Here is an 18,129-nt window from a genome sequence, read left to right on the forward strand (position 1 = left end):
GTTCATCCTACTCAAGCCCAGGACTCTTTCTACAAGTCTATTCTGGTGGCTTCATTATTTCAAACTCCTCTGTGCTCTGACCCCTCCCCACCCCAACACTACTTTGTTCTTCGGGAGGCAGTCCCAGCTCCTCAGCCTGTCTGTAGGCTCCCGAGACCTGAGACCACCCTTTCCAGCCCCACCTCCCCTGCAGCACCTCTCCAGCAGATGGATGGCAGACAGCTCCTCCAAGTCCCATCTCTCTAGCTCCATTTCCCCTCCTCTCCTCTGACCTCCACCCCAGGACAGGGTCCCTCCACTTCTGTGGGTGCCTGGGCCCAGCACATGGTGCCCCTTCCTCTCTTCCCCCTGACCAAGAGCCTTCCTTGTCCCCATCACAAGGATTACTAGGATGGTCAGCCCTAGGAAAACCAGCTTAATTTCTACCCTGCTATGTGCCTCAAATCCCACCATTCCTCACGCATAGGGGGGAAGCGCACACAGCACACAGCTAGATACAGGTTTATTGTGGCACTGGATGTGAACAGGGCCTGGTGTGGCCAGCACCGTGTGCAATGGTGGTGAAGGGAGTGCAGGGAAGAAAAAGCGTGAGGCAGGGCCCAGGGAACCCCAGGCTTGGGCCAGGAGTCGGGGTTGGGTTGACCTCTGCCAGCCCTACCCAGAAATCTGGTGGGATGACTCCAGAAACAGTGACCCCTCCGGCTGGGCAGGGTGAGGCAGCAGTGGGCTGGAGGGGCTCACACATGGGAGAAGGCATGGCTCTTGCAAAGGGGTTTGTTCTTCTTGGAGTAAAAAGTCTTTCCTTCCAGGTTGATCTGACATACCTGGGAACAGCCAGGGTTCAATTATTTGGGGTTGGGGGTGGCAGGAGAGGCCCCTTCCCAACCTCTCATGAATCCCAGAGGTAGGCGGTAGGAGAGCAGCTGGTGAAAAATACAGGGTGCTGGGGATGAAACCTAAGTTTGAGGGGGCACTCACCGCACACACAAAGCACGTGTCATGCCAGCTGAAGCCCAGGGCCTCCAGGAAGCGGTCCCCAGCATCGATCTTGAAATCACAGCCTTGGCATTTTGTGCCAAACATCTTCTCATAGTCTGGGAGGGATGGAGGCAGAGAGGAAGAAGGAGCTGGGGTCTCACCTGCCTTGACCACGCCCCTTTTGCCTGGCCCTGAAGCTTATTTCTTACCTTTTTTTTTTGTGGTATGTGCCCCTAGCGAGAATCGAACCCGGGACTCTCTGGTCCGCAGGCTGACGCTCAACCGCTGAGCCAAACTGGCCAGGGCTTATTTCTTACCTTGATCGCAGTAGGGAGCCCCTTCTTCCATGTAGAAGGCTCTGTTCCGAATGGGTGTCTTGCAGGCCGTGCAGGTAAAGCAATGCACGTGCCAGGTCATCTTCAGGGCGTGCATGATTTCCTGGGAGGAGGTGACAGTCACCTAGCAATTCAGCCCACTCCTGTCCAGAGCGTAGGACACAGGGAAGGTGGCCTAGGGCCCGCTTCCTACCCATGGTAAATGTGACATCTGCACACCCACCCTCCCACTCCCTAACCCTACCCTGAGTCTCCTGGTGATGTCCACTATGCTTCTGACTTGACAAGTCCAAAGCTTAGCTCCCAATCTCTGCACCCCAAACCTGTTCCTCCCACAGCTGTCCCCATCTCCATTTTTGGCAACTCCATCCTTCCACCCACACAAGACTAATTCCCCTTTTCTTTCACATCCTATATCAGGTCCACCAGGAAATCCTGTTGGGTTCACCTTTAAGATGCATCCAGATTCTGACTACTTCCTACAGCATCCCTAATGCAGGGTGTAAGCTTTGGACGTCTCTGGCCTAGGTGACCCCATAAAACCAGCCTTCATGCTCCTTCCTCTGCTCTTGCAGACTGATGTTAACCTGAGCCAGGCCACATCCCCTCTGCTGAAATCTCTGCATGCTCCACATTCTCTGAACAAAACCCAGAGCCCTGCAAGGGGCCCAGAGGCCAGCAGGTCTGGCCTCTGTCCCTTTGCTCCCCACACATAGCCTCTCGCTCATAGTCACTGCACCAGGCACACCGTCTTGGGGCCTCACACCAGCTTCCCCTCTGCCTGGATTGTTCTGCCCCTGATATCTGCAAGGTTCAGCCCTCACCTCCTTCAAGTTTCTGCTCAAATGTCACCTTCTCCATGAGGTCCACTCTGACAACATGGGTTCATACACTCATTTAAAAATGGAAGAGTGTGGCCCTGGCTGGTTTGGCTCAGCGGTTAGAGCGTCGGCCCGCAGACCAAAGGATCATGGGTTCAATTCCGGTCAAGGACATGTACCTCAGTTGCGGTTCGTCCCTGGCCCTGGTTGGGGTGATGCGGAAGGCAGCCAGTCAATGTCTCTCTCACATTGATGTTTCTCTCTCTCCCTCCCTCCCACTCTATCTGAAGATATAAGGGGAAAAAAAATCTTCAAGTGAGGATTGGAAAAAAAAAAACAACGGAAGTGTGTGGACCAAGCTAGATCTAAGTGTGGGCAGCATCTAGCTCTCAGATGGCCCATCCGCTCCCTTCACAACATGTATGTCACATCTCACATACACCTCACAACCTCATGTCTAGGACTTACTGCCACCCTCATTTTAGTGAGGCCCAGAGAAAGCAACTTCCCTAATAGATGGCAGAAATGGGTTTTGTGTCCATGTCTGGTTGACTTCAAAGCTGGCTCTTCCCACTGCCTATGATAGGACAGGGGCTCCAGCAGGAGGCCAACTGGGCATGGTGGGCACATAGCAGGAAGGCAGCTTCTGCTGGTATTCACAAGAACCTGTGAACCAGTTACTGTCTACTTTGTTGTTGTTTTTTGTCCTCGCCCAAGGACATTTTTGCATTTATCTTCAGTTAGAGTGGGAGAGAGGGAGGAAGAGAGAGAGAAACATCGACGTGAGAGTGAGAGAGACACATCGAGTGGTTGCCACCCACACAATCCCAATGGGGCCGGGGACAAACTGCAATTGAGGTACATGCCCTTAGTGGGAACTAAACCTGGGACTCTCTGGTATGTAGGCCGATGCTCTAACTGCTGAGCCAAACTGACCAGGGCAGTTACTGTCTATTTTACCCCCTAGTTTCCTAAATCTGTCTGCTTCTCCCACCTCCATGGCCTCTACCCCAGCAGCCTTAGTCTCCCTTCTCTAGTGGTCTCCTCTCTCTAGTGGTCTCCCCTTGCCTGGGAGGCTTGCTGAGACACACCTGACTTCACCAGTCCCTAGCTCCAAACTCCTAACACAGACCCTGCCCACTTCTTCTACCTCACTTCATACCTTCCCAGGTGTTACCTTGTGACACAAGCTATTACTTCTGCCTGCAACGCTGTCCCCAATCCTTCTCCAAGCTAACTCCTACACATTTTAAGTTCAACTTAGAGACCACTCCATCCACTCCTTCAAGTGTTTACTGACCACCTCCCATATATGGCACAATATCAAGTGTGAACAAAACAAGTCCTGGTCCCAGCCCATGTGCACACCTGGGGAAGACATAGTACAAAAGGACTGGGGGTTAGTGAGTAAATTGTGTGGTGTCTAGCCTAGTGGGAAGGGTGGGCATCAAGAAAAGTGTTCCTGCCTGGCCGGTGTGGCTCAGTGGATTGAATGTCGTCCCATGGACTGAGAGGTCCTGGTTCCATTCCCAGTCAGAACACATGCTGGGGTTGTGGGTTTGATCCCCAGTAGGGGGCGTGCAGGAGGCAGCCCATCGATGTGTCTCTCTCACATCAATGTTTCTATCTCTCCCTTCCTCTCTCTCTCTAAAAAATCAATAAAAACATATTTTTAAAAATAAAGATGTTCCTAAGAAAATGATATTTGAGTTCCAGATAAGGAATGAGGTAAAGAGAGTGCTACAAAGTGTCCCTGCCTATGCAAAGGCCCTGAAATGGGGGTGTGGGCACCTGTGGTTGGATTACCAGGGTGAGGGAGGCTGGTGGCAAGTGGTGAGCCTTGAGAGCATGGGGTCCCAGATAGTCCCCAGATCAGAATGGCTTCTTTTTAATGTGTGCCTCCATCCCTCAGAACTTCCCTCCAACTCTACTCCACAATTTGACTACACTGTGTCTGTCTCTCCCCATTCTACACACTGAGCTCTGAGGACAAGCAGTCTCCAAGCTCTGGGTACAGGCAGGGCACACAGCCCATGGCAGGTTGGGGAGATCAGCCTCCTGTCCATTGAAGGCAAGGGTGCTCCCTAGGGTCTATCAGGCCCTGGAATCCCTGCAAGAGGGGAAGCTGAGGCCGTAGGGTGCTGGAACCACTGGCTTAGGCCAGGGCAGGAGCAGGGTTTGCCTTTAAAACTCACTCTAGGGCCCTGGCCGGTTTGGCTTAGCGGTTGGAGCGTCGGCCTGCGGTCCTGAGAGACCCGGGTTCGGTTCCTGCCTAAGGGCGCGTACCTCGGTTGCAGTTTGTCCCTGGCCCTGGTCGGTTGTGCGGGTGGCAGCCACTCGATGTGTCCCTTTCACATCGATGTTTCTCTCTCTCTCTCTCTCTCTCTCTGTTCCTCTCTCTCCCTCCCACTCTACCTGAACAAAGGATGGAAAAATGTCCTCGGATGAGGATAAAAAATAAATAAATAAATAAATAATAAAAAAATAAAACTCTGCCCTGGCCAGTTTGGCTCAGCGGTTAGAGCGTCGGCCTGCGGTCCGGAGAGACCCGGGTTTGGTTCCCGCTAAGGGCACGTACTTCAGTTGCAGTTTGTCCCCGGCCCTGGTTGGTTGTGCGGGTGGCAGCCACTCGATGTGTCCCTTCACGTCGATGTTTCTCTCTCTCTCCCTTCCTTTCTCTCCCTCCCACTCTATCTGTACAAAAAAATGGAAAAATATCCTCGGGTGAGGATAAAAAAATAAATAAATAAATAAAAAATAAAACTCACTCTAGGACCCAGGAGCCAACCTGTCCTGTGAGCCTCAGCTCCTCATCTGTGGCCTGGGTGATAAACCTGCTCACCTAGGACTTGGGCATGGGGTGGGGGCAGTACAGGAGTGCAGTGTAATGCAGGCAGAACAATAGTACCTTGATCTGTAGGAAGCAAATCCAGATGCCCAGCTCAAGGGACTTCCGGGGTCCAGCCCATTCTTCTAGAAGAGTCAAATGGGGTGTGGCCTAGGCTGGTGGGAAATGGCTGTGATGTTGGGCAAAATTTCCTCATCTATAAGAGCATAACCAAACTGACTTCATAGTATGATTGTGAAGCTGGATGCCACACACAGTGAGTGTCACAGGAACTGTCACTGTAATGATGAGACTGATAACATCCATTCTCCTGTCTGATGGAACCTCCACTTTTGGTTGGACACAAGGCTGCCCCAAATGGACATTTCCTAGCTTCCCTTGTAGCTGAGTGGGGTTATATGACCTAGTTCTGGCCAATGGGGTGGAAGCAGAGGGCTGGATAGCAACGTTTTCTAAAGATGGCTGCCATGGGCCTTCTGTCCCTTCCTCCCCTTCCAACTTCATGCTGGTTAGAATGTAAAAATTATGGCTAAGGTGTAAGAGCCGTGGACTGTAAGCAGTAAGGAAGCCTGTGCAGAGAATGGCTGAACAACAAGATACAGCAGTCTGGATCTGTCTACCAGTCCTGCACTGCCCAACTCTGGACTTTCTTAGAAATAAGCTGCCACTTGCAGTCAAGATGATCCTCAGTGATGAGAAGCACCGGAGAGCTCTCAGGCCACACCTGGCAGCTCTGCCTCTAGATCCAGAAATAAGGAGAAGCATGAGTGACAAAAAGAGCTCAATCTGGAGTCAAATGGGTCTGAGGCTGTTCCCAACTCAGTCCTCCCATTCTATGAAGCCTGGACAGTCTCTGCCCCTCTCTGGACTTTAGTTTCTCTATATATACAACAGTAACCCCCTCAGCTTATCATCTCTGCCTGTTCTGCACCCTTTTCCCTGGCTCTGCCTTCAGACCTACACCCTTGGCATTCCCTTCCCCAGAATGAACTCCTAGGAACAGCACAAGTGCCTGTCTCTTCACATGGTGTCTTCAGCATAGGGTACACTGCCCACACTTAATAAAGAGAACATGTCGGGGAAGGGAGATAGCCTATCATTCTTAGCCATGGCATGTGCTGACCTAAGTCCCAAGCCAACTCAGTAGTGCTTGGTTGCTCTGAAGGAAACCTGGCCAGGCTATGCTGTGTGTGTAGCCTAAGTGGGACAACTAGGATTTTGAATCACAAGTTTTTTAGTCTGAATTTCTGGCTTTGCCACTCAATAGTACTGTGTCCTTCTAGCACATCAAATCACCTCTCAGAGGCTTCATTTTCTCATACATTAGGGGTGTAGACACTGTGGATCAGTTTCTCAAGACTGTCACAACTAATCCCCTTCTCTTTTACCTTCCTCTCTTATGGGTCTGCCCTGTGGCCCAGGTGCTCACAGGGTAAACAGCTCTAACCACTGAAGAGAAGATGTACATTCATGGTTTTTCTTCCAGAGTTAAAAGGCAAAACCTCATTAAAAGAATACCATTTGCCTGCCTGGTATGGCTCAGTGGTTGAGCGTCAACCCATGTACCAAGAGGTTGCCAGTTTGATTCCTGGTCAGGGCACATGCCCAGGTTGTAGGCCTGATCCCCAGTGGGGGGCATGCAGGAGGCGGCCACTCAATGTTCTCTCTCATTGATGTTTCTATCTCTCTCTCCCTCTCCCTTTCTCTCTCTAACATCAATAAAGAAAAAAAAAAGAATACCGTTTATCCTTCTGCCTCCTTCCTGTCTGCAGCAAGACTATAAGGCCAGGGACTTGCACAGTCATCTGGCTGTGATAGGATAAGCTCGGGGACAACGTCTACAGGAGTGGTTCTCAACCTTCTTAATGCCGCAACCCTTTAATACAGTTCCTCACGTTGTCAGTGACCCCCAAACATAAAAATTATTTTCGTTGCTACTTCATAACTGTAATTTTGTTACTGTTATGAATCACCATCAGAAATATGTGTTTTCCAATGGTCTTAGGCAACCCCTGCGAAAGGGTTGTTTGACCCCCAAAGGGGTCACAACCCACAGGTTGAGAACTGCTGGTCTACAGGCTAAGGATCTTGAAGCAAAAAGTCAGGAAAAGGCTAAAGGCATCCTTGAGCTGCTATTCCAGCCCTGGAGTTCTTCTGATTAAAGTATAACCCCTTCTGCTTAAATCTCTGCAGCGGGGTTTTGTTACTGCAGTCAAGTGCAATGCCACTGACACAGTAGCCACAGCTTGTTTTAATCTGATGTGAACTTCCCTTCTTCAGAGAACATCATGCTAGTTTTAATTCAGGGAGCCAATCCTCCCTCCACTCTCAGCCAACTCCTGCTCCAGGGTGATTGTCACCCAGACCAGGCCAATCAGAGACATGGGCTTGGGTCCGAGATGGGCATGTTCCACAAGCCAGCCCCATGAGCAGCAGCACTGGCACTCCTGACGCATCAACTGGCCCAGAAGTGAAGCTCTTGTTCGCTCTGTAGTGCTAAGCTGGAGAGATGTAACCTGGAGCTACTGTGGCTCCATCTCTGCCACCTTCTAGGGAACAGCAAGCTGGGAATGAGGCCAACAATGAAAATATAGGCCAAGTAGTAGGAAGAATCCTGATGACCTCGGGACCTGCTGTCAGCTGAGCCTGAAGTTAGCACCCCTTGGGCTTGCCAGTTATTTGTGCCAATACACTCTTTTGCTGCTGTTGTTAATCCTCACCTGAGGATACTGTTTTCCATTTATTTTTAGAGAGACTGGAAAGGAGGGAGGAGTAGAAAGAGAGAGAAACATCAATGTAAGAGAGACATATCAATTGGTGGCTTCCCTGACCAGAGCCAGGGATCGAACCTGCAACCTAGGTATGTACTCTTGACCGAGAATCAAACCTGCAACCCTTCAGTGTGTGGGCAAATGCTCTAACCACTGAGAAACACCTGCCAGGGCTGAGCCAATACATTCTCATTCCAGCCCTTTTGAGTAGGATTCCAGTCACTGTTAAGAGGATCCTGGCTAATGCAAAGTGAAGCCAGTAGAACAGCCCATTTATTAAGCGCTAAAGATCCAAAGGGCTCATGCAGGGAGAGCCCATCAATGCCAACAGGGTCAGACTCACATTCCCACCCATCCACCAACCCCACTCACGCCTGTGATCTTTTTCTTGCACTTGGCACAGCTGGGTGCGTAGCGCATGTCATAGCAGGGTGGGCAGAAGATGGCACCCTTCTCCTCGAAGAAGCCACCCTCTTCCAGGACCATCCCACACTGGCTGCACACAAACTCCTCAGGGTGGTATGCGTGGCCCAGTGCCACCAGGTAGCGGCCCCTGAGGGGGAGGCAAGGGCAGTGAGAAGGAATGTATACAAATGAGGTGGGAGCTCCTGGCCCAAGCCCAAGCAGGTTTACTGAACATTTATTCTGAAGCCTGGAAGGGGAAGTTCACTCTTCCCATTTCCCAAAGAAGGGAGAAAATAGGGTTGGAAGGTGATTTGCCCACAGTCACACAGGGAGAATAATGAAGCTGCATCATTTTGTGAAATGAGAGAGTAGGGTAGTGTTGGAACAGGGAGGATGGTTAAGGGGGGCTACATTGGGTGGGGCTGCTGACTTGGGTCCGATGAAATGAACCTGAGAAACTGGGGCCCTGGAGGGCAGAAAGCCTAGAGTGTCCATGAGTCCTGAAAACCAGTGGGTACCTGAGCCAACCCTGGTGCCCACGCTATCCTGCTTGCCTGTTCTATCTGGTCTGGGGAGAGGGCCACAGGTTCCAGATAACTGAGCTCTGCAGTACTGGAGCTGACAGGAGTCATGAACAGGTATAGAGCTTAGAACTAGGAAGCCTCTAGAATTTGGTACATTGATTTGGGGGGTGTTTTGTGACCCTGTTGGACCCCAGGAAGCAGTACAGAGAAGGAGGGGCCCCTGGCCTGTTTGCAGAGGTTAAGTAGAGAAAGACTGAACAAGCAGGAGGGAGAGAGGCAGAGGGGCTGGGTGGGGCAGGCCCTTTTTTGCCCGAGAGCAGCAAGTCTATGGGTGCAATGCTGGTGCGTTGCTGACACTTCCTCCACTTTACTGGGGCAAACACTGATAGAGGCTGATGTGGGGAGAGGGGAAGTGTTGCAGGACTCAGAATCTGACGGCCCAGGCCGGGTCCCTATCTCCACTCTAATTGGGAACTGAACCCTTATCCTTGTGCAACAGCAGCTGAGATGAGTGGGGAAACAGATGGGGGAACAGTGATCAGAAAGGCACTAAGACTGGACATCAGGACAAGAAAGGAACAGGGCCACCCACCGGATGACCTTGTGGCACTGGTGGCACACAGGTGTCTTGCCATTGCTGCCACCGCCCCCTCCTGTGCCCCCTCCAGCAGCTGCCTGCACGATGGACGTGCGGTTCTGTAGAGGTGTGAGTGTGGCGGGCTGACTGTGCCGGGTCAGTACTGTGCTCGTCTTGTCTGGGGCGTAGCGCTCAGCGAATGCAGGGTCCACAGCCCAGGGTGGGCGGCTGGTGGGGCTGGGGGTAGTAGGGCCTGCCAGGGCCAAGGGAAGTGGCTCTGGGGGGTGCCCAGGGACCCCAAGACAAGGGATAAAGCCCAGGGCAGCTTGGAGGGGCCCACCCCCCATGACCCTAGAGGCTACCCACCCCTCCCCAGGCCCAAGCCCACTCTCTCACCAGGCCAGGGTTCCTGGGTTGTAGATGAGGCTGGGACTTGGGCTTCCGACCTGGGCAGCTGGCTGCAAGATCTGCCATTCAAGGTATTGCACAGCTGGGTCTCCTAACAAGACCCCACCCCCCAACCTTGGTCCTGCTGGGCCCATGGGAGATGCCTGGGTGCATGAGAGCTGCTGGGCTGGACTCCAGGTCCCACTGGGGTAGGGATGGATAAGGCAGCTTTTCCTAACCAGGTTCCAGCAGGCTCCTGTTGTACAGGGCTGGGAGGTGGAGCAGGGATCTTGCTTCTGGTCAGTTCTTGGACTCCCTCATCCCCAAGATCCTGCTCTGATGGCAGGGCCCCTTTTGTCAGGTACTGCCTTCCAATGAGACCCAGACTGGCAGAGTCCACACTGGGTCTAAACAGTCTAATACTCCATACTCAAAACACAGCCCAAGCCCACAAAGACAGAAGACAGAGGCAGAGAAAGCAGGACTGAGAGTTTTATTTCCATGCCCAAACCAGCACAGGCCTGGCAGACAGCAGCAGTACCAGAGGGCAAAGAGGGAAGGCAGTGGTAGACGAAGCCAGGCCCTGCAGGCAGGCAGCCAGGGCCAGGCCGGCAGGAGGCTCAGTCCAGGGACAGGAAAGGAGTGGGTCAGGTAGGCAAAAGCTGAAGGCACCAGGGGGTGCCCTGAGCAGGAGGAAGAGAGAGAGAGAGAGGCAAAGAGGACAGACAGCTGGCTGGCCAGTGCCGGGCTAAGACTGCACGTTGAGCACGTGGGCAGAGCGCTGGTGGTGCCAGTCCCGGAGGCGGGTGTAACGTGGGCTCTGCAGCTCCAGGACATACTTTTCCCTGAGGAGCAGAGAGAAAGGAGGGGAAAGTGGAAAGAAGGAGAGATGGAAGAGAGAAAAGGAAGGAGAGAAAGAAGGATAATGGAGAGCTCTGGCTAGGGACCCCCAGGAGCAGACACAGGTGGTGGCTGGAACGGGAGAGGAAGGAGACGAGAAAGGAGGACTGGTGCCTGTCCTTTTACCTTGACTTCTTCAGGTGCTCCTCATCCGGGTCTTGCACTGAGAAAGCAGAGGCAGGAATTGACCAAGAGAAGACAGAGGGCCATCCCAGCCTTGAGCCCTGGCAAAGGGTCACAGGGCACCTAACGAGCTCTGGCTGAGCCCACAACCAGGCTGGAAGCCAGAAGGAGAGTCTGCCCTGCCCTGGGCTGCAACTTACTGAACTCGGTACCCGTGAGGTGGGCAAGGATGCGGAAGGAACGGGACTGGCCCGTTCCAGGCCTTGGCCGCCAGTCTTCCGTGTCCTCCATCAGCCGCTGCTTGCTGGCGTCTGGGACCAGCGGTCGAAGCGGCTGTCTGTGGGGAGGGTGTGGCTCAGCACCTCATGCTAGGGGTGAACAGTGGGGTAGCCCCTCCCTGGAATTCATACATGTGGGCTATAGTGAAGGGAGAGTGGGGAAGGGCAAGGTCAGGACCCTGCTGGGTAAATGAGGGGGTAGATAAGTGAGAGGGGAGGAGGCCAAACAGGGTGAGAGGGAGCCAGGGTGGAGAGGGGCCGCCACCCAGAATGTCAACAGGAAGGAAGAGAAGGATAAGAAGAGGGGGCTCACTGACTTGTCAGGGGTCTGCACCTGTGAAGGAAACAGACAGATGGGACAGATAAAGGAAAAGAGGGACAGATACATGGGAAGAAGAAAGTTAGCAAGGGGTCAGAGTGGCTGAGGGCAAGGCTGCACTGAGTATCTAAGGCTCAGTGGGCCCAACACGACACCCCAACCTCAGACTGCCAGCAGGGTGTCACTGCCTGGCTCAGAGCTCCCAGGAGGGCAGTGCCTAGGCAGGAGCCACTCCACCCTAGGAGGGACCCTGAACCTGCAGCCCCTGCCCCAGCCACCAGGGGTCACTGCTGCATGGTGCCAGCAGGGCTGGGGTGCAGAGCAGACAGAGCAGCAGCAGAGGCGGGTAGACATAGTGTGGGCAGTGCGCAGGCAGGCAACACCAACATACCCATTCTGCTGTGGGGCGCTGTCAGCCAGCGGGGGTGCCCCAAAGGGCCGTGCAGTCTTGTTGAGGGAAGTGCTGGGTGCAAAGGTGTACCTTGGGGTGTCTGCAGCAGGGGCCAGGGCCTGGGTGGAGACAGAGCCAGGCAGGGCGGGCAGGGGTGGAGGAATGGAAGGGGGCCTGGGCCAGAGCTGGGGAGAGGGGCACCCTTGCAGACAGTACAGCAGTGCTCAGCCCCACCCCTACACATCTGGTCGAGGCTTCAGGGGAGACAGTGACTCAGGTTTCAAGGGGCCCATTTGGGAGCAATGATTTCAGCCCACAAGTGCAACTAGCAGCACAGAATGGCAGAGGCAGTGTGGACAGACAGGCAAATCTGCATGGTCCGACCGTGTGGCAGCCCCTACCCAACTCCCAGTTTCCCACACTCTCCTGGGCTCCAGCTTTTGCCCCCTACTCCCAGATGGGGATGGGGGTACCGAGGCAGCTATGCAGAGAGGGTAGGCCAGCTATAAGTCCAATCCCACCCCTCTGCCACCCAGATGGCCCAGGCCTTGTTGCCTACCTTCCGGGGTTTGCTCTGAGCCGGCTGGACCCTGGAGGAGAACAGGAAGGGGTGACAGAGGGCTAGGGCCATGGGTGCCTCACCCACCAGGTGGGCCAGAGCACTTATACCTGCTAAGACCCAGGCTGAGGTGTTCCCCACAGGCTCGGATCTTGTTTTGGGCTTCAATGTGCGTGAGGCCTCCAGCATTCTCACCATCTATACTCAGAACCCAGTCGCCCACAGCTACTCCAGCCTGTGCAGCTTTGCCTCCAGGAGTGAGCTGTGGAGAGAGGAGGGTCACTAGAGCACAAGGCTACCAATCAAACTGAGGTCAACAGTAGTCAGCCTGCCTAAGCCGGCCACTTCCGGAACTCATAGGCCTCTTCATTCAGCATATTCTGGGCAGCTGCTGGATACTAAAGCTATCTGGGAGAGGTGGGGCTCAACTGAGCCTCACAATCACCCCAATCAACCAGTTCTAGTTATACACCTCCATGACCCTCCACACAGTTAAACTGCCATGATATCAACAAGCAGCCACCCTCAGGCTAAACCCCAAGCTTCTCAGTTCCAATTGGTCTCTTGACCAGGCTGTTCTATCTACCATGTGGCAAATTCCTCCCTGACACCCCTAGGTGCTTTCACTGACGTCTTACACTCCCAGCACCCTGTGCTGGGGTCACCTCCAGGGATCGGCCAAGATCCCCTGAGAGCCAGGAGTAAGCTCCATCATCTTCAGGTTCCCAGTGAACAATGACTGCCTGAAGGGGCCCATGGTGTTCGCTGGGGCTTCTTGACTGTAAATGAGTGACACCCAAGCCTTCAACTGCCACTCACCCTCTCCCCAATCCTTTGGGTTCTGGTTGAGGATCCCTGCTTACTGTGGCAAATGAGGGGCAATAGCAGGCTGGAAGGAATGGTCATCAGCATGAGCTGAGACCATCAGGGATGAATTCTGGGAAGTGGTGCACCTTGGTGACAGGAGTGGCATGTGCTGCCCAGGGGGTGAGAGACTACTTATGAAGGCCTCAAAGCAGGGTGGAGTGCCGTGGGGGAGGGGGCAGGACTGGGCCTTGAGGTTAGGATGTGTCATTAGCAGTTTGAAGGCCTAGGGTATGGTTATTTCTCAGGTCCCTGACAGAAGTGGCCTTGACAAAGTCCACTGGGCCCTCCCAGCCCTCTTTATCTAGCAATAGCAACCCAGACAGGGGCAGCACTGCTGTTTATGGGTCTATAAGCTCCTAGGACTGCCTGGACAGCTGACAAAGAGCCTGACATTGAACAGGCTTCTGTGGGGAAGTACTAGAAGGGAGAGTCATACTTCACATCTGGGGCGGGGGTAGGTACAGGCTGCCCAAAGCCCCAGGAGGCTCCTCAGGTGTGTGGGTACACAGACTGAGTTGAAGCAGGGAGAGGAGAGGCAGAGAGACCAGATACAGAGACTGACAACACTGGGGCAAGAAGGGAGAGATGGGTTTGATGGCTCTATTTCATGCTTGGGAGGTTGGAAGGGTAAAGCACTGGGTGACTCCTTCTTCACCTGCTAAGTGGTAAGAATACAGCTTACATTTTATATTTATTAGTTTTTGTTAATCCTCACCCAAGGATATTTTTCCCCATTGATTTGAAGAGAGTAGAAGAGAGGGAGGGAGGGGGAGAGATACAGAGAGAGACACATCAATTGGTTGCTTCCTGCATGCGCCCCAAATGGGGTCAGGGACTGAACCCACAACCCAGGTATTTGCCCTTTACCAGGAATTGAACCTGTGATCCTCTGGTGCATGGGCTGATACTCTAACCACCGACTCACACTGGCCAGGGAGCTTATATTTATTGAGCACCTAGTACTGCCACATTCTGACACTGAATCCTCCATAACCCTGTGGAAAAGTCTGAGATTATACCCATTTTACACATGGTGAAACAGAGGTTAAGTAACTTGCCTCAAGTTGCCCAGTTAGCAAGAAGTAGGGCCCAGATCCTCACCTTAAGGCTCCACTACACCAGGCCACCTCTGCTGTGTTGGGGCCCAACTCAAAGATCAACCTACCTGGAAAGACTCCCTGATCCCTGCCGGGTTTGGAGTCTGGATTCCCTATCTCACCTATAGTTCACTCCAACCTCTTACAATGGGTATAGAGATGTGACGCCCTTGAAAGGAAGTGACTTACTCAAGGTCATGATGAGTCAGTAGAAGGGAAACCTGGTCCAGCCACTCCTTACCCACAGGGCTGGCTCCTGAGAGCTGTGGACTGAGCCTGAGGTAGAGGTCTTGGGTGGGCAGGAGCAGCTGGCTCCCAGAAAGGGGGTGTGGAATTGGGACAACTTCCTTCCTAGGAGTGGGAGTAAGGAGGGCAGGAAGGACATGAGGGATAGGGGAGTGGTCAGAGAGGTGGAAAGAAAAGCTTGAGAGCTGGGAGGGCAGGAAGGGGGTGGGGGATGGCTGGAAAGAGAAGCAAGGAGGCCAGAGGGACTAAGGAGGGGAAAAAAGCCAGGGGGCTGGATACCACATGGGGTAAGGGGTGAGTCAGCCTGAGGGCTCCACTGAGCAGGAGCAGAGTCCCCCCTCCCCCATCCCAGACATTACCTCATCTACCAGGCCTGGGACTACAGCCAGCACTAACCCCTCCCTTCCCCCTCCATTCAGGGGTCAGGGAAGAGGGAGAGAAAGAGGACCATCTCAGCTCATAAAAGACCACCCCACCTACCCACCCGCTAGGGCCCAGGTCCAACTCCAGGGCTGGGCTTAGATGGTGGCCCCACCCACATGCTGGGGCTGCTGACAGGGGAGCCAAGAGTGCCCCCAATAGGCCACATCTGAAAGTCTATCCCCGGGGTTACTATGTTGCCCTTTCCCACCAATGAAACTAAGAACAGAGGCCAGCGAAGGCTGAAGGCTCCCTAGCCACACTGGCCAGCACTTTCCCAAGGAAAGTTTTCATGGCTTAAGGATTGTATAGGGATGGGTGTGTATAGTAGGAGGACCATTGCCCTTAGCTACTCTGCTGGCATGGCAGTTTCCAAGGGAAACTGAGGAAAAGTCCATGGGAAAAAGAGACCACCTCTCTGCCCTGCCATCAAGCCAAACTCCCACAGACAGACTCTGCCTTGCAGCCCCTCTCAGGCTGGGCAGTGCCTGGACAGCCTTCTGACCCCTTCCTGGCTGTACTAGTCCTGGGCTTCCTGACAACAGCTGCCTGCCCACTGGGTGCCTGGGTGGGCCTCTCTGGACAGGCAGATTGGGCACAGAAATTCTCCTTACGACCCCTAGACCACAGTCAGAGTCACCAGCTCAAGGGCTGGCCTCACTGTTTCTGGACAGTTTGTTCTCTATACCCCACAACTGACCCTACAGCTGGAGCCATGGCCTGGTAGTCACCAGCTGAGACACCTATCAATGAGGTTCAAGGGTCCAGACCTAGGCCAACCATTTTTGGCTCTGCAGACTCCAGCTACCACTTGGTCATCCTAGTATGGGGCTGCATTCTTGGGCTTATAAGGCAATCCCCCTGGCACAGGGAGGCGCCAGCTCCCAGCTCCGCCCCTACCAAGGCAGGCTTTCAGGGGGCTCAAGTCAGAGCCCTCCCTAGAGCCTATTCCACACTCACTTGGGATCAAAGGCCACTGCATCCCAAATGGGACCAGTGGGTGGGAATGGAAGTCCTCACATAGGCTGGAGAAACAACTCCACCCACTCACCCACAAAAACTGCAGCCATCCCAATGCTTGAATTCTAATCCCTGCTTGCCATGGAATCTGGAAGGAGCCCTTCCAACTCTCAGCCCCTGACTCACCTCACTTTTCCCTCATCTGGAAAAACAGATGATAATGGCTACTTTCTGGGTGGCAATGAGGTTGTAGTGAGATCTTGCAGTCAGAATGCCCTTCCTGGGGCCTGGCTCCAAGTACTGTATCACTCCTTCAAGCAGCTTACACACTTCCTAGAGACCTCAGGCTCCCCTCCTGCAGAATGGGCATTCCCTGGGCCTCAGAGGTGGTCCCAGGAGCTTTGTGGAATGGCATCAGTGCTGGGGAAGTAAGGGCTCCTGTCCCAGCATCCACCTAGTTAGTAATCCTTGTGGCAGGCCCCCCACACCTCTGGACCTGGACACCTCATGGTCTAATGGCCCTGGCTTAGATTCCTCCCATCACCCACAGGAAACCTGAGCACCCAAAGATTTCTGGGGGAGCCCCTCCCCCAACCTGGGCTCACCCGGGAGATGGAGAGGGGCACATTGAAGTCCTTGCCCCCCTGCAGCCGAAAACCCCAAGGGGCTGGTCCCTCCAGTTCCACCTTGAAGGAATCCATGGTGCCTGCCCCTGAGAGAAGAGAAAGGTGAGTAACCCGCATGGTAAGGCAGGTAGGCACAGCTCCGGACACCAGCTTTGGACTGGTGCCAGGGAGGCACGGGCAGACAAGATGCTGAGCACACCCAGGGCACCAGTAGGCAAAGCACCTTGTCAGGTTTGGCTGGGCTGCTGGAAAGACAGGGACAACTCCTCTCCTCCAGGGACTGGGAGGGTGAGGAGAGCCAGCATCCAGGTTTGAGGTTCTTTGCATCTAGGAGTGGGAATCAGAGCTAAAGTGACACGACCTCCCCCCAAACCAGGTTTGAGTCTCGGACAGTGAGGTGAGTCAGGGGCCGGCGCTCCTCTCCCCCGCCCCCAGGTCCAGGCAGGCAGGCCGCGGCTGGAGCCTGCTCGGACTATATAAGGCGTGTAAGCTGACACTGTGCAGAGCCAGCGGAGGGAGCACCCGGGGGCTCTTGACTTGAGGGGGAGGGGTGGGGAAGGAGGTGGCTGGAGCCGGACCTAGTAATTCTGGGACCGGTGGAGACTGCTGGGAGCCCTGACCCGATCTCTAGGCGCTGGGGGTAGAGAGGCGGCGAAGCCGGGGCCCCTGCGGAGATCGGTGGGGGTTGGGGTTTCAATGCGTGGCCAGTAAGGGGATTCGTTCCGGAGCGCAGTGGAAGTGGTGCCTTCCCCAGTGGCCTGCTACATCCAGACGTGACTCAGTTTACCCCTGGCCCCAGCCTGGGCCCTACGCCGTAACTGAGTCCCAGGCGCAGGAAGCAGCGTAGGCGCGGATCTGCCCAGCCGCAGCCGGCTTCGCCGCAGAAAGGCGGGGGCGGGGGCGGGGGCGGGAGCCCAGGCCCGCAGGAGGAAGCTCAGTGCTGGCCAGGACCTCTAATGCCCTCTGTGGTCCCTAGAAGCCCCATGCTCCCTGCCTGACCCATCCCCAGATACCCCTTGCGGTTGCCTGTACCTGGTTCTGCCCCGTCGGGGCGCTGCTCCGCGGCGGGGTCCAAGGAACTGCGTTGGGATCCACCACCCAGTTCTGGCCCCGCCCCTGCAGCCACCGTCCACTTTGAGCCCGCGGAAAGGGGCGGTGCCTGAGGCCACACCCAGAAGTCACGCCCATGGGCGGTCTCTCCCCCCCCCCCCCCCCGTGGAAGGTCCCACCCAATCCTTTCGTCCCGTCCAATCACGGAGTCCGATCACGCTTTGAGCAGGTAAGCACGGCCTGCCCGTCTCCTCCGTGGGGCGGGGTCTGAGCGGGGTCTGGGCGGAACCTCGGCTTCGCGACGCTTCTTGCCCAGCCGCTTGCGCCTCCCGCTGGCCAAGAGAAAAAAGAAAGCCGCCTTTGGAAACAATTGTCTCTGAACCTTAATTTCCTCCTCGGAAAAATGGAACAATAACACTCGCTTCGCAGGGCCACCTTGAGGATGGCGCAAGGCTCAGACATCAGCGGCTCCAGAATTTCTAAATCGGAGGGACTTGATGGGGGCCACATATAGAAGTGGGGTTGAGGGAGGAACAGGGGAGCTTGAAGCTAGGTTTGGAGAACACTGTCTACGAAAACAGAGAATGATGGCAGGAGCGGACGGAAGTGGAGGAGGCTGGGCCCTGAGCCTCACCTGTGGCCCTGCC

General features: G+C 54.6%; 1 protein-coding gene across 12 annotated transcripts; it reads right to left on the bottom strand.

Moving 5' to 3' along the window:
- Nucleotides 1–485: 485 nt before the first annotated feature.
- Nucleotides 486–17,552, bottom strand: PDLIM7 (PDZ and LIM domain 7). Of its 12 annotated transcripts, none has more exons than XM_036240128.1 (14): nt 17,465–17,552; nt 16,412–16,518; nt 12,327–12,478; nt 12,217–12,247; nt 11,658–11,776; nt 11,261–11,281; nt 10,870–11,006; nt 10,673–10,709; nt 9,656–9,717; nt 9,275–9,512; nt 8,126–8,306; nt 1,296–1,416; nt 979–1,094; nt 488–824 (listed from the first exon to the last, which is right to left on the bottom strand). In XM_036240128.1, the coding sequence occupies exons 2-14, from the start codon at nt 16,505–16,507 to the stop codon at nt 738–740; spliced, it is 1,398 nt and encodes a 465-aa protein (XP_036096021.1). In that variant the 5' UTR covers nt 16,508–16,518; nt 17,465–17,552; the 3' UTR covers nt 488–737. The 12 variants fall into 12 exon arrangements, with proteins under 12 accessions (XP_036096022.1, XP_036096021.1, XP_036096024.1 ...); XM_036240125.1 differs by having other exon boundaries at nt 594–824; nt 9,275–9,536; XM_036240127.1 differs by having other exon boundaries at nt 594–824; nt 9,656–9,726.
- Between the last annotated feature and the right edge of the window lie 577 nt (nt 17,553–18,129).

The sequence above is a fragment of the Molossus molossus genome, unplaced genomic scaffold (genome assembly GCF_014108415.1).
Source record: "Molossus molossus isolate mMolMol1 unplaced genomic scaffold, mMolMol1.p scaffold_m16_p_4, whole genome shotgun sequence".
NCBI lineage: Eukaryota > Metazoa > Chordata > Mammalia > Chiroptera > Molossidae > Molossus > Molossus molossus.